Genomic DNA, 21,579 nt, shown 5'->3' on the forward strand with positions numbered 1-21,579 from the left:
AACATGCTATGTCCCAAGCCAGGGCTCCTCTAATGGATGACTTCTCCTTATACTCCCCTTACCCCCAACTCAATTCAGCCAATTAATCAGCATCCCTACTCCTACCCAGCATCCAGCTTGCACTCTTATTATGTAAGCAACCTGGTTTGTAGAGAGCCCTGGAGAGACCAAGAACTTCACAGCTGAGCTTCATCTGAGAAATAGTCTGCCTTTCTTGGTATAATGTGTGTATTCAGAGAGCTGATTTCCCATTGTAGACCCTGAGAATAATTACCTCCATTCCATTAGGTCATCCATGGCGAAGCTGTACAAAGGGCTGGCTTCCCAGTGTGCAAATGCCGGGCAAGATGCTTCTCCCACTGCAGGCCCCGAGGCTGTCCGTGACAGTGGGATCCACTCCGAAGAGATGCTGCAACCCTACTCTCCTGCTCCCAGTTCTGGCCCTGCTGTCACGTAAGCACCTGTTGCTGTGGAAAAGTTAATGACAATGCCCTCGCCTCCCAGGTGGTCTGTGTGGGGATAGCAGGCCAGCCTGTATTAGGAGTATGACTTACAGGACTCCTTCCTCCCTCTTGCCCCATCAGGCCCATATGTGGCAGGCAAGCAGCTGACCCAAAGCTTGGATCCCAGAGGACGGTACTTATGTTAAAGAGAAGGCCTAGAGGCTGGAGGTTACTCGCAACAATTTTATCACACATAACCCCCTTCCACCTACAGCATGAGTCTCTCTGGGTTTGGACAATGACAGAGTGGAAAGGAGTGCTGTAAGATGACAGGAAGGCATTTTACAACCCCTCAGAAAGGTGGGAACCCACTTAATGTCTACAAAAGATGTAGTGGAGAAAAGGTTTCCCAGTCAGGGGTCAGAGGAAAGTCTGGGCTCTGAGGATGAGAAATAGGTCAGAGGTGATACAGAAAGAAGGTTGTTTAGCCCTTCCCAATTCTCCTTGAAGCTTCTTCTGAAAGGGACTTCATGATCTCTGTTCTTCACTTATGACAGCTTCTCTGAAAGCTGTTCTGGGCAGTGGATGGATTTGACAGTCTTTTAAAGTCGCTGCACACAACCCTCTCGCACACTAAGCTGGGTGCTCATTCAGCCAACTTCTTGATGATCTATAGGGTAAGGATTAGGCTATTTACATATCTGGAACTCATTTTACCTCTGAAGGATGTCAACTTGGCCACCTTTGAAACTGGGACTTCTGGAAGAATAAGGGACACCAAAACTCAAAATTCCAAACCTCCAATTTACCAAATATAGTCAATTCTCATGAAACTAGTTCCTTAGACTATAATTTCTGCTTTGGGTTTTATTATCTTAAGGAAAATTTAGAAATCATGCAAGAAGCTACTTTTCTAAAACTACAATGAAGTGAGAGGTAGGCAGTTGAGATTACTTCAATGTTTAATCCCTACAGTTTTTAGAATGCTAATTACAGTCACTGGAAGGAGCAACTGATCAATAACACAAAATAAATCCTGTTTGCTTTCTGCCCTTATCTCTTAAAATTGAGAACATTTGTTGGTGAGAGATGGAAGTGCAAATGTGGAGGCAGAAGGGAGAAATTTTATAATCATTCTGAAAACCTATGAGACATTCACTTTTCTATAAATAGAGCCCAGGATGATTTTCTTACTATAGAGAAAATCCTGTAAGTCCTATAAGGAGAGAACTCCTTACAGAAAAAAATACCTTTCCTGAGTGGGGAGTGGGAGACAGGAAGTGGAATTTTAGTTTGTGGATCGCTTCAGCTCTTAAACAGTGGACAGAACTCTCTACTTTGAAGTGAGACAAATACAGCCAAAAAAGAAATCTCTAGAGATTATATCCAGACTGAAGAAGATGGCTGCCGTTGCACCTCTGTGCTAGAAACATAACCAGAAAAAACCCAACAAGAGTCTTCCAAGTTAAAAGAGAATTCAAGTCAATATTTCATTTTACTATTTTTTTCACCTCTGTCAATGTGAGACCTCATTTTCATCTTAAGACCACCAGAGAAAGATACTCAGTGTTAGCATTTACAACTGCATTCTTTATGCATTTTTGTGGTAGAACTAAGTATGAATAAACTAGCACAACCAGTTTGGGTCAGTGTGTAGTAGTCCACTCACATCTGTCTGGCAATTAATTCCAGCAGAACTGGCAAACCACATCCAATCTGATGGGTAGTCTATCCAAGCACCCAATGTTATTCTTTATCCATGATTGAACAAAAAAACCCTCCATGAAATTGGGCATATTCAAAGTGACAGCCTTTTCATTTCAGTAATGTTTTTTTGGGTGGAAGTTTGAGACGACTTATATAGCATGCTTTATAGCCACAAGGAATTTTTAGTTTATTATGAAAATTTCAAACATACAGAAAAGTAAAATGGACACTAAACCCCACACCAACATTCAGATTCAACGGTAATCAAGATTGTACTCCACTTACTTCATCTGGGAATTAATTCTTAAGCATTAAGATCCACGAGTTGTTTCCATGATTTTACATGACTCTGCTAGGGCAAGAAAGGGAGAGAAGAGAGAAAAGAGGTGCCTTGGGGCCTTGACAAGTGGTGGGAAAGGTCGGAGATTCCACATGGGGAATGATGAGCATCCTTGGCCCTACCAGCCATCTCTGCGCAGTGCCTCTGGGCGCAGACGGGTACTTCCGGCATCCCCTTCACGGATGGTCATTTTCACTCTCCCACTTGGGGTACCAGGGCTCGTGGGGACTCCTTAATCTGAGAAGCCTGTGGCGCTTGGTAGGTAACACACGTAGGCGGCTGGGAGGGACGGAGAGGAGGGAGTCGGCAGTGTGCACCTAAGCGGTATCCGGCAGGCAGTGTGTTGGTCCCGGCCTTGCGCAGCTCGGTGAGAGGCGTGCACTAACAAACCGTAAGCACACTTGTTTTGTATTCTCTTTCCCCTTTAAAGACATTTGATGCCCCCAGTGAAGAAAAGCCAACAACAGCAAAGCTTGCTTGAGAGCATGCAGCCCGGAAAGCCTAGTGACTGGGAGATAGAGGGCAGAAAGCACGAGAGGCCTGAGAGCCTCCTGGCGCCGGGGCAGTTCTGTGCCGCCGAGCAGGACGTGAAGGCGCTCGCTGGGCCCCTGCAGGCCATCCCGGAGATGGACTTCGAGCCCTCTCCGGCCGAGCAGCTGGGCAACGTGGAGCGCTCCCTGCGCGCCCCGGCCGAACTCCTGCCCGACGCCCGCGGCTACGTGCCCGCGGCCTACGACGAGTTCGAGTACGGCGGCGAGATCTTCGCGCTGCCCGCGCCCTACGACGAGGAGCCCTTCCAGGCGCCGGCCCTCTTCGAGAACTGCTCGCCCGCCTCTTCCGAGTCCAGCCTGGACATCTGCTTCCTGCGGCCCGTCAGCTTCGCCGTGGAGGCCGAACGGCCCGAGCACCCGCTGCAGCCCCTGCCCAAGAGCGCGACGTCTCCGGCGGGCAGCAGCAGCGCCTACAAGCTAGAGGCGGCGGCGCATGCGCACGGCAAGGCCAAGCCGCTGAGCCGCTCGCTCAAGGAGTTCCCGCGCGCGCCGCCCCCCGAGGGCGTGGCCCCGCGCCTCTACAGCACGCGCAGCAGCAGCGGCGGCCGCGCGCCGATCAAGGCCGAGCGCGCTGCGCAGCCGCACGGCTCGGCCTCCTCCGCCCGTGGCGCGCCCAGAACCTTCTTTCCCCAACAGAGGTCCCAAAGCGAAAAGCAGACCTATTTGGAAGTAAGGAGGGTAAAGTAAAACCGACCCCAAACCCACATCGCTGGCAGCCCCGGGCCTAGATCTCCAGGGTGCAGCCTGGGCTCACCTAGCGTGGAGGGGAAGCAGGCTGGCCAGGCGGGGGCGCAGAGGCCGGGCTGGGCGAGGATGTTGAGGGAGAGCCCGGGTTAAAGGCTTGACTATCAGTGGCCCTCGGAGGAGAGCGTTAGTGCCCACTCTGCAGTGCTAGGACACAGGAGCATGCCTTACCTATATATGTAGGACGACCGAAAGACTAGGACTCCTAGTAGACCTGATTAAAACGCCTCCCCCCACCCCAAGTGAAAGAGTTAGAGGTGTTCTCTGCCTTGCTGCTTAAGCTGTGGCATCTCCCAGCTGCACTTCACTTGCAGGGCACTGCACGCAAGTCCCAGGCCTGTTTCTTCCTTTGCCTGTTAGGCGCACCCCTTGTTTACACGTTCAGAATATCGAGCCCTGTGTGCCAGCCTACTGTACTCCCCGACCTGCACCCTTGTTTGTAGCTAGGGAGGAGGCAAGCTGCCCTCTCTCACTGAGGACACCCTGCAAAATTGACTGCAAAGTTCATTACCGCTTGCTTTCCTTTTGCCTGGAAAAGGGTGTCACCTTACTTGGCAGACTCCAGTGGGACGAGGACAACACAAAATAGTCAAGGAAGCATTGACTCACAAACACCTTCTTTGGCCTCTATATCGATGTTTGGTATTTTGATGTCTAACCTTGGAGTCTGCAAGCCTTGGGAGATTTAAAGAGGTGTTTAAATACACATCCATGAAAGGACTAATAGTTCCTGAGCAAATAATTTCTCTGCACGTGATTGGAACAAAGGCAATTTCTGATTAAACGGAGTAAACAGTGTAGCTTTGACCTGTGCCCCCATCCTTCCTGTTAAACATTTTAGAAGTGGTGGTTAGGGTTTACAGGGCAACTCTGTATTGATTGATACATCTTGAAAAAGACAGTCCAGCACTGCCTTTACCTGCACGACGTATCCCTTACATCCAGCACTAGGGATCCTTTGCCTAGGTGAGAAAGGGTTTCTCCCAGGAATGAGGGCCCTGCATTCCACCTGTTTCTATTTCCAAGTGAATGGGAAGAGATCGAAGATCATTGACTCCTTTCATTCATTCGTTTTTCAGCAAACACTGAGCACCTGCCTCGCACCAGGCTCTGTGTGAAGTGCTGAGGGTTCAAAAATAAACGGCGTCCAGTCTCTGCCCTCCAAGGCCACTGGCTTAGCCCAGGAAGGAGACGCATAAACACAGAATTATAATAAACGGTGGAAGCACATGGGAGGGTATTTAAACCCTCCTAAGGTGATGATGGTCAGAGAAGTCTCCTAGATAGTTTGAACGTCTGAATTCAATTTTAAAAGCTGCTTAAAAGTTGGCTAAGTGAAGAGAGGGGTAGGGAAATATGAAAAAAGGCTCATGGGCCTTTTACAAAAACGGCAGGGTGAGTTTTTCCTTGTAAATATTGTCCCAGGTGGGAGTGGTGGACATTAGGCCAGAGGAACATGAAGAGCCTTGGAGCTTGCCGCCCACCTGGACTCCAGAAATCAAAGTCTGTGTCTGCTTCCTGAGAGGGCAGAAATGCCTTAGTGTGCCCAGCTAAGGTTGCTGAGTTTCCCCAGGATTCTCAGATTTCCTTCTGCCTCTGATTTTCAACTCTAAACTTTATAAAATTCTGTTAGGTAAAATTTCTTAGACAAATCAAAGTTAGGTGTGTGTCAAAAGTTTAAAAGTTCATTAACAAGGGAAGTAGAAAGGAAATAATAGTGCCAATTCAAAGAGACTTGGGATGGGCAGAGATATACATACAAAACCTTATAACTAGTATAGTCTAAGCTGCAAAGAATGCTTTTATTTCATATGTTCATAAAAATGTCTTTTTTTCCCTAGCTGATGTGTGAAAAATTGGAAGCTCAACAATTGCTAGACAAAAACCATTAATCAGAGCGAGATGGGGTTTTAGTTGCAAAAGATTAACCCTTCAAAAGCCCCATCTTTAAAGATATCAGCTCTTTCCTGCTGAGATGTGCAAAGTTCCTAGGGTTCCAACTCCTCAAATATACTCTGTGTATCTTCCACCCCTGCCCTCAGAGCCAACCAAACCCTAGTCTTTAGTGTTCTGTCTCTAAGAGTCAAGAAAGAAGACACTATGTTTTAGTGGAAAGAGCACCTGACTGGGTGTCAGGAGATCCCGGATCTAGTCCTGACTCTGCTGCCAGATAGCTGTGTGCTTTTGGACAAGTCATTTGGCTGCTCTGTGCCTCCAGTTTTCTCATCTGTGAAATAAGACAATCTATACCTGCCTCACAGGGTTTTGTGAGGATAAGGCCAAATAAGATAAAGTTTGTGAATATGCTTCGTAAAGTATGGAATGCTATACAAATGCAAGATATTATCAAGATGATTCCACAGAAAGATTTTCCTAAAACTATTAATAGATTTAGTCCTAAAAAGTCCCTAAAAGCCCACTTCTCAAAATATGGTCCTTGGGCTAGTAGTAAATGTATTACTTGGGAGCTTGTTATAAATGCAGGATTTGGGCTCCACCCGTGACCAACTGAATCAGAATCTGCATTTTATCAAGATTCCCAGGTGATTCATATAAACATTAGGTGCAGGTGGGCTGGCCCATACCTTAAACTGCTGGTTTTCAAAATCTAAGTGTGCAAAAAGATTTTCTAGGCCTAACTTCAGAGATTCTGGTTCAGATAGTCTGGCTTGGGGCTCAGGAGTCTACATTTAAATAAAGGCCCCAGTTGATCCTGTAGCCCCAGGACCACACTTTCAGAAACGCTACACTAAGCCATTAAGGTGTTGGTCTCCGTGGTTTAGTTATGAATCTTCATTGAATCTCAGAGACTCTCTAGATCTGCTACTACAACCCTGAGTTAAGGTCTCAAAGTCAAACCCATATGTTTCCTGAAAAAAATTTGTCCCCACTGTTTGCTCTCTATCAGCAAGCATTCACCGATCCAATTCATGAACGTTTCACGGTGGTTTTTGCTTTGACTTCTTGGCTTCTCTTTTTGGTTCAAAGTTAAGTAGCTATTTTAGGTTGCTTTTTAAAAAGAAACTAGAGAGTTCACAAAAGATAGAGCCTTGCCTTTTAATTTATTTTAACTTTACACTGTAAATAGCATGGATTAAGAATTGTAAAAGGCATGCGTGCAGGTTGGAAATATGAGTTGACATTAATTTCTAAATAGATCTGACCTCTCAAAAACTCCTTCCATCATTAATGTCTAAAGTGGAGAATTAGGAACACGAATTTAAACTAGTATTAAAATCAAGAAACTTTTTTATTTTGTAGAAAGAGAAACATAGCCAGGGATATGAGGGGACTACTGTTGGTTTTCCAGCAAGACAATATTGTTGCCAGAAGAAGTTAATCTTCCTTTATTTCTTGATCTTTAATTATTGTTATATCATAACCCTACTCTAGACTATTTGCCTTGATATGTAGAAAATACTTCTACACTCAGCAGAAAATTATCCTCTTTTCAACTACTGGTTTCTTAATTAGCCTAGGTTTGCTTTGGTTGGAATAGGGTGCCCGCCATTAGCCTTTTGGAGTGGGAGAGGAAAGTGACAAGTTAAAAAAATTGTCCCATAGTCAGGATCAATATTAACTTTTGAAAAGAGTAAAAATACACCCCTCTTTTATGTTTTCAGGAGATGCATTTAGAAGACGCCACGAGATTCTGTCCAAAGGAAGAAAGAGAAAGTGAACAAACATCTTTCAGCGATCAAAACCCCAGGCAAGACCAGAAAGGGGGCTTTCGCAGCTCCTTCCGCAAGCTCTTTAAAAAGAAGTGAGTAGCCCTTAGACAAGACAGCATTGTAACTCATTTCCCTGTGGGCTAAGTCTTGAGGTTTTAACAGTAATAAGTATCAAGTAGCCTGGTTTCACACAACTGCTTCAAGCTCAGTGCCTGCACCCAGTAGCCACGATTCCTGCCAGGTGAAGATGTTTCTCATTGTGATCTCATAGAGTAAAAGCAAACTCAGCTCTGTCCTCTGCTGCTTCTGTCTTTTAGCCCTACTTCCTTGTTCCCAAAGTCGTGTGTTCTGAGAGGAGTGAGCAGAGGAGGTTCCCTAGGAAATCCCCTTTGGCTGGGAGGAGTGGGATCCACCATTGGAGTTGGGTGTAATGGGTGCGCCAGCAGGGTCTCCCCACTTGTGCAAAGTTTTCTAAGGTATCACAGCACTTCTGCCTGTAGGGGCCTATAGTCATCCTGGTTGCTAGTGCATATTTTTGGGGACTTCTGCCAGTGTTTTCCCTAGCAGAAATGATTGAATGGATTTGGCTTGGGTCCTAGTTAAAAAAATCACTTTAATGGAGTTTCCATACTCCATAGGAGGCAAAAACAAGGCCTCTCCCTCCTGTGATCCTTCTAAGATTCTCGGTCCTTGCTGTGTGGAATCACCCACCTGTCATTTCGGTCAGCACTTATTAGCACTGTCTCGCAGACTGGGAGACCATGGCCAAACCCCAGCATGAAATGTAAGAAGAAAGAGCTGAGCGTTAGCATTTGATGGTGGGGGGGTCTCCAGTCCAGCCATCGCGTGCCTGGAAGACGGCTGTCTCTCTCTCCACTGGTCCTCAGGCCTGTTCCCTCTCCCTTAGAGAGATTTCGCCTGCTACTTAGTTTCTCTTGGAAGAGGAGGTTCTTGAAGTGAGTTTTAAACAGTAAATCTTCCCATTTTAGTGGATGGAAAAGTTAAAGACACTATGGCTGACTTTACAGAGCTGCTGCTAAGTGACGAAGCACAGGGAAATCACTTTCTCCTGATTTAGGTAATGGTCTTGATGGAAGAATTGGGGGGCAGGCCTGGAGTGAGGACTTTTTTTTGATGGTTTGTCTAATTCCTCTCTGATAGGGAGGGTAGTACTGAGATTAGTAGGTCTCTGATTGTTGGGCCCACCTGTTGTGACTGGAAGGAGGAGGAAAGGGGGAGAAACTACTGCAGTGAGACAGCCCCACTCCATGAGTCCCCTTACAGTTTTGCTAAAGTAGCCCCGTGCATGCATGACTATTGCTAGATCCGCTTTATTCTGGGGGTAATGAGCTGAGAATTGTTCCCCTCTCTCTAGGATCATAGATTTAGATCTTTCCTGACCCAGTACCTATTGTCAAGTTGTTTTTTTAAAAAATATTTATTTATTTTGGCTGCTCCGGGTCTTTAGTTGCAGTGTGCACGTGGGTTCTGGTTCCCTGACCAGGGATCGAACCTGGGCCGCCTGCATTGGGAGGGAGAGCCCCCAACTGACAGGTTTGACAGGGTGGAGAGAACTGGAGGCAGACAGCTCTCCAGCCTGACCCTGGGATTTAGGCTTCTGAAATCTTCTGAGGGCTCCAAACTCCTAAGGACACTGCTTGAGCCTATCTTTTTATTTTATTTTATTTTATCTGTCTATCTATTTATTTATTTATTTTTGGCTGCGTTGGGTCTTTATTGCTGCCCACAGACTTTCTCTCTAGTTGCGGCGAGCGGGGGCTCTTCTTGGTTGTGGTGCGCGGGCTTCTCGTTGCGGTGGTTTCTCTTGCTGTGGAGCACGGGCTCTAGGTGCGTGGGCTTCAGTAGTTATGGCGCACGGGTTCAGTAGTTGTGGCTCGCAGGCTCTAGAGCACAGCCTCAGTAGTTGTGGCACATGGGCTTAGTTGCTCCACGGCATGTGGGATCTTCCCGGACCAGGGCTCGAACCCGTGTCCCCTGCATTGGCAGGCGGATTCTTAACCACTGTGCCACCAGGGAAGCCCTGAGCCTATCTTTTTATTTTTACTTATTTTTAAGCCACAGTACTTCCCAGGAAAATAGCCACTTTTTGCCCAGTGCCATTTATAGTGACTGGGTGCTGTCTGTTAGAAAGCAATGAGTAATGGATCCACCACGGCTCCTTTACAAATTCCCGTTTTTCAGAGATGCAAGAAAACACTCTGCCAGTTACCTGAGGCAGAGGGAGTGGGCTTGTCCTCTCTGTATCCAGTGGGCTTGTCCTCTCTGTACCTAGGAGCAATGGGTAAGAGGAAGAACTTTCTAAAAATGCAGCTGCCTGGAACTGGAGCTGGCTGCCTCATGAGGGAGTGGGTTCTCTTAAGGAGAAGCTAGATGACCCTGGTCAGGGATGCTGTGAAAGGGATTGCCACACTGGGTGGGAGATCATTGCCACTTGAGTGCTTTCTAGTCCTGAGATTTGCTTTATCTGTAGTCTGACTTTGTTGTAGATCAGTCTGGGTGATCACCTCTTTTTAACACCTGAAACAAGAAATTAATGTGGCCTGGGACCTCTAATTGTAAAGACTCACCATGTAGAAGACCAGATTTTGTCTTTCTATAGCCTCCCCCAGCCCTTGGTTCAGTGCTGAGCACTTGCTGTGGACTCTCCAAATTTTCATGTTGGTTAACTGCTTTCAGCCCTCTTGCAGCTTTTTGGGATCCTTGTTAGAGGGCCAGATGGATCCCCTTAGTCCTCTTACCCTTTTTCATAGATGAGTGCCTCCTGCATCAATCCAACTGCTGCCACCAATCCGGGTACTGCCTTTGTATTTCAAATTTGAAGTGTTACACGGATGGAAGTACAGGTGGCGCCACACAGGTGGCTGCTCCCTCTGGCGGGCTTTCCTGGCTTTTTACATCTTGTGTAGAACTGTGAGCACCATCACGCGATCCTTGCTTATCGCCTCGTGTCCAGGGTGCTGCGGTGGGCACTTTGGGGACTTGGTATGGGATAAAGGAGCAGCTCTAGTAGCTTTTCCTGAGTATTTTCATCCAAGAACCATGGCAAGTTTGTTCCATTATGCTGAAGTAGAGACGAAGGGCAGGGAGGCCCCAGTGTAGCACAGAAAGGTCAGTGGCTCTTAACTCAGATGAGAACCCTCGATTTTTCTCATTAATGGAACATCCTTTATTAGATGCACGGGCTGTGCGAGATGCTTGTCTAGGAATTGTGAGTGGCTTGGTTGGTCCCAGCTGTTAGTAGGAACTTGCACCTTGAAGCCAGGCATGCGGACAGGTACAGGGAGGAACCAGAAAGAAGGAGAATCAGCCCATTCTCCTCCCATGTGTCGGGAGGTCAGGCTGATGGCAAGCTCTGGGACTTCAAGACGTGGTTCATCCCGGGTACTGGAGTCACGTCAGAGGCTGGCCTCAGAGGCCCAAAAGGGGCCAGCGCCAGAAAAGCCATGTGTGTCACATCAGGGGCTCGCTGCCTGCCTCTCCCACGGCCCTCTGGAGGCTCACTCCCGTCTGCGCTGACACACGTTTTGTATCCATAGGGGCTTGTTTGGCTGGTGGGCCCACCCACCCAGAATGCTGCTTCGGGACGAAGCTAGGCATGGAGCCAGATGCAACAGAAAACCTGAGAAAGGGTTCTCTTCCCTCTGAGGCTGGGAGGGCCGAATGCTCCTACCCACAAGAATTCAAAAGGGAGAGTCAAGCTGACATCATAAAACAAAAAAAATCCTGAAAAATGCCCAAGATATTTGGGGAAAAGGATGACGCTCTGATTGTTTCTATCTCGGGCACATTTGTCCTGGGTAGATGCCAGGTCATGTGTCCCTGAGAGCTGCCCAGAATTGGTCAGAATAAAGACTGCATATCTTAAAGTTGGAAAATGTTAAATGATTTAAAAAATTTTCAATGACGATTCTTAGAAGACAGGAACAGACCTAATGTGATAGACTGATGCTGGACTGAATCCTTGTCCCCCTGCCTTTGAGCAGGACGGTAGGTAGACTATCCCATTCTGCAAGGATCTATCTGGAGGCTTTCAAGAACTTAAATCTAGACTGTCCTGAAGCCTGAGACAGATGCTACTTCATCTTTATATATAAATCTTGCACTTAAGCTAATAAGTAGTCTTGGTTGGGGGTGTGCATGGGAGAAAAAGGGTTACGTAAAACAGCTTAGGGGCAGGGAATGTAGATGCTTTCTCTTTTTATCCTCAACTCTGGGGGGAGTGGAAGACAAAGAATATGGCTTCCAAATGATTAATTCTGTTTCCTCACCCATTTCTTCCTCTTTAGCACTTTGTAACTCACATGCCTCAGAGTGTCTCCTTCCCAGTCAGCACCCTCCCTCTACCAGTCGCATCAGAATCTCTTATTTTCTTAACCACACACTGCAGAGAGAGCACTTCTGCAGGGCCCCATATGATTGTCAGTGAATCCACTTCGTGTCCTGTCAGCTGTCTTTGCATCTACTCAGCCTTGGCTATGGAACAGACCATGCAGTACAAAGGACTACTAAAGAATCAATTGATAACTTTACCCTCACCTTCTTCTCTACCTCCTTAGAGCCTATCTCAAGTTCTTTCTCCATTCTTACCCACTTTGGGGTTCTCTCTCATTTACCATTTCACTTCCTTATATAACTTGAAAACTGAAGGAGATGGCTGAAAGGATAACATTTACTTAAACCTGATTACAGATGTTACTCAGTAGGTCACTGGAAATCAGTCACTAAGTTAAGGATCTTCAGTGTTCTAGGTACTGTCATTAGGAGCTTACGATCCAAATGTAAGAGTAACCTAGCTACAAGGTTTAGTACCTAGAACATAGTAACCCCTCTACAGATATACATTAAATGAACATTCATTTGTCACCCTGTTGATTACCTGGGCCAACTGATTTGGCCAACAGGATGGGTGTTCCCCTGCTCCCTTACTTCTCCATCTGCATGTTCCTAAAGCTTTCAAGGCGGAGTCTTTCCATCAGAAAACCAACCCTTCTTAAGTCAGAGGGTCCTGCAGCACTAATTCCAGCCCTCCTCCCTTCCCCCGCTCCAAACAAACTTTAAGGCTTACCATAGCAAACTGCTACTTGTATGACCCACCCAACTTGTGATTTTTCTTCATCCCTGTCAGTTGAGTGGAAGGAAAGTTAGCGACAGGTCCATTCTTTCCCGTCAATTATTTGGATGGCTGTGTTGGAATGTACTAGGTGCCATCCTACCCTTACCCAGCAAGCGTCTGCCTGCCTGGCCCTTTACGTGTTCCCAGTTCTGCCCTGCACTCAGCCAAAATGGCCCCAGGAACTCAAAAGCCATTTCTGTTTTATCGAGAAAGGGGATAAAAGCAAATATACTAGCTCTTTCTCCTAGATTCTGCAGCTTATGTCTCAGTAATTTAGGTATGCATTACTTGAGAGCCACTCCTTTGGAGGAGTCCATGAGTTGAGGTGGCCATATTTCATTAGAAAGAAACCAGTTAAAAATATCTTTAAAAGGATAAAAATGAGCTTTTAGTCATAGCTACAGTAGAATGCTGGATTTTGAAAATGATTAACAAGTTAGCCATTAGTTAATTGTTAGTTAATATCAAGAACTGTGGAGCCATTCACACACCTGCAGACATAGAGAAGGTGGTTTGTGAGAAGAGCAGTTAAAGAAAAAACTAAGCTGAGTTTGTGGACCTTGAAAACTAGACAGGGCGATTTTGGCATTTGTTTCAGAAATGGGAACGCAACTGGTGAAGATTTCTGTGGTCCTTGGGGCTGGTGGTGACATCAAAGCTTTCCCATTTCCAGGTAAACATGAAACAGTTGCATGTTGGAACCATCAAAGTATGACATGTTGGGTTTTGGAGAGATCAGACACAGCTAAGAGGGGAAACGGAAGGTAAAGATTTTAAGTTTTGAGCAATGACTTTCTGATGAGAAACTGTCATGTGGGAAAACAATTAAGAAACACCAGCCAGATTCAAATCTTGCTTCCTACTTCCTGCCCCCCAAACTTTAGGCGTTCTTAGTCTTCTGGATAACAGAAGATATGGGGAAAGAAGGACATGGTCAAAACTCTATCTTCCTAACATTTGGGGTGCAGTGTACTAACCAGGAAAAATCTGAACTGGAGGTAGCTGGGAGTTCTGAGAGAAGGCCTGGAGCTTCAGGGTGGGACCTGTGCAGGTGGTCTCAAGGGAGAGTCCCAGGGGGTCTTCTGCGCTGAAAAGGAAGAGGACTTTCACCCCACTCGGCTATCATCTTATTGAATGAATACCCAGATGTACTCGGGTTGGATAGAGAATATGCACTGGGATAAACAGAAAAGTGCTCCTTACTGACCAGATGTAGAGAGTGTGGTAGGCAGCTAGGGTTTCATCTGTGATACCAAATGTCAGGGCAAAAAGTAAAAAAATCTAATCAGTCATCAGGCTTCCAGACATCAGGGTTTTAGCCTTTGTGTGGCTCCAACTTCTTTCCTTGAATAATGTAAAGGAGTTTGAACTCTGCCCCATTAATTCAGTAAATGATAGTCATAATTAACTTATCTAATAGCAACAATGAGGACACTCAAAGCGTATCAGTGATAGTGAAAGAACTTATCTTTCTTTTGTGGATAGTGGAATCATGCCTGACTCTGCCTTGGCATATGGAGAACGTGCTCAGTTGTGCAGGAGCTTTGGACAAAGAACTTCATGTCTAATGTCACTGTCATACACCTTGCATGAGGTCTTTTGATATTGCTTCTTGAGTCACTGGGCTAGTTTTACTCATTTTAGCTCAGGATTTAAGCTAGCCAAAGGGCCCCAGCCTAGTTTATCAGAGGTTATTTCCAGAAAGCCTCCTCCCTCTAGGGACTTCTGACATGAACAAACTGGAGAAGGTGCAGAGCTGGAATGGATTACCCAACTGGCTTAACCAAGAGAAAGGAAGAATACACCCTCGACTGGGGACTCAATTGGACTGTTTTGAGTTGTTGCCTCTTGATTGGGCTTGGTCTCCTATGTGGTGGTTGAGATAACAGAATCTCCCTAATCTGATTACTGTACTAATTTCTGCATTCTACCAAATGTAGCATATATGTGTGGTTGGCTTCAATAAATTTTTCATTTTAAAATGAAAACAAGCAAAAGCAAGAGTTTGTAATGTAATGCCCAAATTAAGTAAAGGCCCTTGATAACCTTGGTTGAGAACAATGAATTCCATCCCTTAAAATTTAAGGGCCTTGCTAATTTGTGGAGTAGTTACTTGATCGAATCAAAATAGGATTTATTGAATTTTCTAAGCCTTTATTCCCCTTTTACAATGTTATTACACAGTTTCTTACACTGACATACACAACTGTCACAACTGTCCCCATAAAGCATTAGAAAGGTAAATTCTTTATGTTCACTGCAAATCTTAGTTACACATGTCCTGAGTCATGAAATTCAGGGGAAGTTAAAAATTATTCCAGATCTAGGAGGCAACTGTTTTACAATTGCAGAACAATTTGGATAGATAAAATATTTGAAAACAATTAAAACCAAATCAACCTGTACTTTATCTGTGTGCTGAGATTTTAGGTCCAGTGGATCAGAATACAGGGAAAAAACTAATGAGAACCCCTCAATGGATCCTTCACCCACCAAACAAGATTTCTTCAGAAACCGACTTGCTCTTGCAAATGACCTTGACCAAGGAACAGCTGTGTAAAACATACTTAAAGTTGTATTGTCAAGTGGTAAGATGAGGATAAAAAGCTTGTATATATCTGTGTAGGAATATATATATATATATATATATTGATGTATAAATCCCCGAGGAAAACTAATATAAATACTTACATATGAAACTATATCAACATACAAGACATTGAAAAGATGAAGATTAGTCTGTGGTTGAGAGCTTGCTTTTTGAACAACACCTGGGAAAAGGGAAATGAAGACTTTTCACAGCATTACAGAAAAACACAATAAATTTGGAGGAAAATAAACGTTTGTAAGAACAGAAACTTCCACCTTGAGGTCATTCCCCCAGTATAATATTGAGCATGTTCATATTTAACATGGATGTGAATTTTATGCTTCCTAGGCATTTAGTGTATTAATTCATCCCAGTGTTCTCAGACTAATATACACTATGTTAGGGGCCAGTTCTGTCTTGCCATATGTCTTTCAAAAACCCCAAGGCAAACACCTAACATCCCTTAAGGCAAAGGATCAGCTGACAGAATTGTATTTTACATGTTGCAAATATGAGTTGTGGAAAATTTGTGCTTAAACCATGACACAGAAGGTTCAAAGCTTAAAGACATATCGATCTCCAAATAGGAAAAGAACCTTAAGAGTAGTATTCCTCTTGTTCTACGGTTATGAAAATCAGTGCAGGGAACAGTGATTTTTCTAGAAACTGGGAGGCCAAAGAAACATTTTCCCTCATGTGGGTTGTGCTGCAGATGGGAACGAATCCAGAGTCGGTGTTTTATTGAGTACTGAGGATTCAAAGATCCACCAGTGATCCTGAGTGTCACACACACTCATGACCATATGGACTGGAAAAAAGCACTGATTTTGTCACCAACATCAGTACTTCAATGGCTTATACACAGTGGTTGCTACAAACACCAAGTCGGAATGAAAAGTTAGCGCTAGCGTTACCTTATTCTATTTTCCAGAAGTAAGTTGTAAAGAAAGGTCTTACAGTGCAGGCAGAGAAATCATTGCAATGAGGCTTGCCTGGCTGTGGGGTCATAAAATGTACTCTCTTTCCACATAGGTATGCCCAAGATGGCCCACATCCTTGACATGCCCCAAACATCAGAATCGTAACAGAAAAAAATTAGGTTGAAACAATCTGTCTGTATTTCTCAGCAGTTCTCTCTAATTAGGGGCATAGGTTACTATTTATTCAGAATCTTGGTGCTCCAGCTGACTTCTCCAGAGGCTGTTCCTCTAGTGACTACTGTTTGATAAAATAGGGGAAGTTTCACTTGTGTTACAAGTTTTCTTCTCCTTGTCTGACGACTAATTAGGAACCCATCTATTAGCATTTGGAACAGTAGGAGTCTGGAACAGTTACAGGATCACTGCCAACTTTTTGGAGTTTCCAAATAATATTTGAAGCCAAGCTTCTCAAATTAATGAACTCCTCTGAAATTAGATTTCTATTATCAGGCCAAAGATGTTTTGGGGGACAGTGCTTAAAAGCATAGTGTGAAACTGACTGGACATGAAAAGTGAAACAGGAGATATAACCTCTTAAATAAAATGTAAAAAACAAAATTTCTTTCCCCTTCATATTGTTTATCATAAAAATGATCAATTACTGGGATGGTTTCAAAAATATTCACATACATCCCAAAGTTTCATTTTGATAACACCTTTGAAAAATCTTGATGCTACATCTGTAGCACAACTCAATTTAGTAATATTTTAGGAAAGTAGCCTATAAAACTAGTAATAATTAATGCTGCTACTCTCTGGGTCTCTATCATCTGATATCTGGATTTCTTTCTGGTAGCTTTCTAACTGCCCCCATCAGTCCCACATATCTCTTAACATGTGAATATTCCCAAATATTGCTTTGTGTGAAACTCTTTGACTGTTCTTATTTGTCTGTAGTCAAATTCCAAACTCTTTGACTTGACATTCAAGGCTCTCTCTCTCCAGCGCAGCTCCAGGTTTTCTCTCTGGCTACCAGCTCCCTCTTTGCAGTGCTACTGAACTACCGTACCTCAGCTAAGCTGGGCTGTTACTGTTTCCTGGCAAGCCACGCACCTTGCTCAGGCTCACTCTGGCTTCATGTCTTTACTCTGGCCTCCTTCCTCTCTGCTAATGTTCAAGACCCAGTTTAAGCCTCCTCGTGTTTCCGTGGCCTCTAGTGGTGTAACTTGTCTATCTTTTGATCTGTGTGTCTTGTCTTCCCAACAACAATGTAAGTCTCTGCAAGGGCAGGAGCTGTACCGTATCTTTTGAAATTCTTTCCACCTCTAGAATTCTAGGTGCTTAGTGAGCGGCTGATGCCAACGTTAATGTTGGTGCTCTAAAATATAGAGGCCACAGAAATTAATTTCTACTCATAATTTGCCAAAGAGTTTCAGGGTTGTCACTTTACTTTCCTGCCTTTCATTTTTCTTTTTTTTAAAGAAAACTATCAATCGCAAAGGAAATAAAATACAGTTGTCTTCAGAAGCCGGTAAAGGCACCACTGCCACTGTCATAGCATCTAGCATTAGAAAACATCTCTCCATTAAAAATAAAAAAGTTTGCTACTCTTTTCTGTGCTGTACTGACCCATTTCATAATCTTTCTAGGTAGTACTGTAAATTGACAGAGGAGATAGGATATGTAACGATATTTAATGTAATGTTGCACTAGGGATGAAGTCAGGGTGGGAAAGAGCTTTTGGCAATTGATAAAATCAGATGCCTCCAGTCCTTCCAGAGAAGGAGAGCACAGACAGCTCCTGGAAGTGTTTGAGTGAATAAGCAGAGAGAAGCATTCCACCAAAAGATGAAGGGGCTATTTCTGCACAGGCTGGCAGTGGCCACAGGTCCCTTCTGTGTTCCTGTGGGGTCTGTATGGAACCCCAAGCAAGGATTGTCCTGCTTTTCTGATGCCAGAACTGGGACCTTGGAGAGCTGGGGATTTACGGACGAACACTCTGGGGTTCCATGTGGTGGGGTATTTCATCATATGACATAGTTTGCTTGAAATTACAAAGCCTCTTTCTTGCTCAGGGAAAACCCTTTGAACAGTGTTTCTATAGCACCTCGTGTCTGTCATATTCTCTCACCTCCTTCAAGTCTGTACTAATATACTATCTTCCCTATGAGGGCACTTGTAAAAATGCAGATTCCTGGGTACTATTTCAGTCCCACTCTACTGGAATATTTCAGAGTGGGGCCCATGAATCTGCATTTTAAATGCGCTCAGGTGATTCTTTGGCCCACTGAATTTTTTTTTTTTTTTTTGCGGTACGCGGGCCTCTCACTGTTGTGGCCTCTCCCGTTGCGGAGCACAGGCTCCGGACGTGCAGGCTCAGCGGCCATGGCTCACGGGTCTAGCTGCTCTGCGGCATGTGGAATCTTCCCGGACCGGGGCACGAACCCGTGTCCCCTGCATCGGCAGGCGGACTCTCAACCACTGCGCCACCAGGGAAGCCCGGCCCACTGAAATTTTAAAGCCACTACTTCTTAGACCAATAAATTGAATGATTTAGTATATAAACCACAGCACTCAGATTCTAAACATAGATTGAATTTTAGGACAGAATAAAGGATTATACTTACCTTGGGTTACAGAAAACTGATAGTTCATGAAAACCCAAATGATTCTTTTTGAATTATTTAATTTACCATCTGTGACCTTTACTATTATATATAGTAAGATTTTGATTAAAAATATACATATATACATGATCAGTTTTTTATAATAAAGTGGTAAAATTGACTGTATATTCTACATAATCAATTGCATGCACTTAGAAACATGATAAAATGAATGTCGTTAACATTAAGTTGTATAATAAGATTAAGTCTAGTTTTCAGACTAGACTTTCTCTTGAAATATCACCATAAATAACTTTCTTCCTGAGCCTAAAACAGTAGTGCTCTGGGGACACTTGGGACTCTCATATCCTGAGAGCTGATTTAAGTTAAAGATGTGCATGCCCCACTCAGCCTGTGAGCATCCGAATATCTATGAAGAGAGAGGCCAGTGGATCTCACATGGTAGGGAGAGGTTGACAGAAAAACGGGTGAGAGAGTTTTTCAAAAAGGGAAACAGGTTTAAAAAAGGTTGAGAAAATTGATGGAGAGACACCTCTATATTTTAGGGGAAAAAATTAGAAATTGATGTGTGACACTAAGTTTTAAACACAAGAACATAAGGATGTGCTGTAAGCAGTGCAGAAAATATTGTTTTGGAAAATTGTCAGACATTCAAAATAGTCAACATTTTTGTACCTAAACCAAATAACTTATTTTCCAAAATTTATTGTTGCTTTCAAAGAGCTTAGTGTACAACCTTTAATGTTATCAAACTTATTAAATATATATAGAGATGTTTTTATTCCTTCTTCTTGCCTCATTGCCTCCAGAGATAGCAGCATTCAGTGCTCTAATTCTTAGCAAGAAGAATGAATGTGTTGTGTTTCTTCCTCATGTACATAAACCTGTTCATCTGAAGATTGTGGGATCTAACGTGAAGGACTGCTGTGGATCCCATCTGTGTTTCTAAGTGTGTTGTTTCCACTTCACACTAGATCGCATCCCCTTCTCATCATCACATTTTCCTTTTCAACTGGTGCAAACCCTTCAGCATACAAACAGGCTCTTATTTCTTTCATTTTAAGCAAAAGAAACCTTCTCTTGAAGGTTCTAACTCTGTCTCAGTTCACAGCTTCCTTTTATGTAAAACCTAAAAGACCAAACTGCTCCACGTCTCTCCTCCCATTCCTCATTAAACTCACTCCACCCACAGCACTCCCCTGACTACTCTTGTCAAGGGCATCGGTGATTTTCACCCTTGCTAAATGAATGGTCCATTCTTAGTTGTTTTATTCCCCCATCAAATAGCATTTGAGGCACTGATCACTTCCTTCTTCGGAAATAGCAGTAATTTCTTCACTAGGCCTCAAGGATGCAACAGGCTGCTGGTTTTCTCCTTCATTCCTTCCTGGTCTACTTGTTCGGGAGTGAGGCGGCTCTCTCCTCCTTTTAAGGTTACAAAGCCCCAGGGCTCTTTGCTTAGATCTCTTTTTTTTCCAGGCTGTACTCATTTCTTTGGTGATCTTATCTGGACTGCTGGCTTTAAAATATGATCTTTACGAAACTGACTCCCAATTTTGTATCTTGAACCCCTAACTCCCAAACTCCAGACTCACATCTCCAGCTGCCTCCTTGGCACCTCTCAGGTGTCTTATATATTTATTGAACTTATCATGTCCAAGCTTGCTTCAACCAAATCTTCCCCACCTCCATTAATGGTAACTTTGTCCTTCCAGTTGCTCAGGCCGCTAATCTGGAAGTTATCCTTGACAATTCTGTGAAACCCAACATCCAGTCTATCAGTGACCTCTTCTCACCACCTCCTCTGCTGTCACCCTGGCCAATCTGCCTTCTATTGGGCCAGCTTCCCTAGTCCCACTCTTAACCCCTAATTATTCTGAACACTGCAGCCAGAGTGATCATGTTAAAATGTAAATCGGATCATGTCACTTCTCTGCTCAAACCCTCTAAGGGCTCTATTTCTCTCAAACAGAAGCTAACGTCATTAGAAGTGATCTGGACCCATTAAACCTCTGACGGCACCGCCTGCTCACTCAGTCATTCCTCTCCAGACCAGTAGCTTCGCTATTCCTCAGATATATTAAGTATACGCTCCTGCCTCTGGGCTTTTGAATTGACTGTTCCCTGTGACTTCACATATTCTTTTCCTAGACACTTGCATGTCTCATTCCTGCACCTCCTTCAAGTCTTTACTCGTATGTCCCCTTCTCCATGAGGCTGACTCTCACCATCCTGGTTAGGTTTCACTTCCCTGCCCCTACATTCCCAGTCACCTTGTCCTGCCTGCTTTTTTGTTCATAGCAGTTACAACATTCTAACATATATCTATTTGTTCTTATTACGTATTGTCTACATTTCCTCACTAGATTATTAATCCCACGATACGGATTTTTGTCTGTTTTGTTCATTGCTATATTCCTAACATCAAAACTGTACTTGAAACAATAAATATTTGTTGAATAGTCAGATGGGCCCTTAACAAATGCTTATAACTAAGGTCACTCAAAACCAGTTTAAGTGTAAACATCAAAGGAAGCTGTATGGTAAAGAATCAAATTATGGGAACTTCAGGATGAACCATCAACCTCTTAAAAGATATCTAAAAGCAGGCAAACTCTGAAAATATATCCCTCATATCTTTTGTTACTATTAAGTACTCACTCTGTGAAAGGCATTGGGTTTTATACATACTACCCTTTAAACCTCACAACAGTCCCAAAGAGTAGATCTATTGACCTCAAACATTGATGAAGAAACACAGACTCAGATTATTTAAACAACTTCTCCAAAGTCACACATCTAGTAAGTCATGGAACCAGAATGTGAACACAGAGATTTGATTCCAAAGCACC

The 21,579-nt window shown here is 44.0% G+C and overlaps 1 protein-coding gene across 2 annotated transcripts in view; it reads left to right on the forward strand.

Moving 5' to 3' along the window:
* ARHGEF33 (Rho guanine nucleotide exchange factor 33) overlaps window positions 1-15,350 on the forward strand; it is a 46,773-nt gene extending 31,423 nt beyond the window's left edge. Inside the window, exons 13-16 of one of the 2 annotated variants that reach the window (XM_032653044.1) lie at window positions 289-453; window positions 2,921-3,719; window positions 7,409-7,548; window positions 15,021-15,350. In XM_032653044.1, the coding sequence (XP_032508935.1) occupies window positions 289-453; window positions 2,921-3,719; window positions 7,409-7,548; window positions 15,021-15,150 (1,234 nt within the window). In that variant the 3' untranslated portion in view covers window positions 15,151-15,350. Of the gene's footprint in view, window positions 1-288; window positions 454-2,920; window positions 3,720-7,408; window positions 7,549-13,188; window positions 13,241-15,020 lie in introns of those variants that run through there. The other variant, XM_032653045.1, reaches the window with a different exon arrangement.
* Window positions 15,351-21,579: the final 6,229 nt, after the last annotated feature.

Source organism: Phocoena sinus, chromosome 13 (assembly GCF_008692025.1).
Source record: "Phocoena sinus isolate mPhoSin1 chromosome 13, mPhoSin1.pri, whole genome shotgun sequence".
Taxonomy (NCBI): Eukaryota; Metazoa; Chordata; class Mammalia; order Artiodactyla; family Phocoenidae; genus Phocoena; species Phocoena sinus.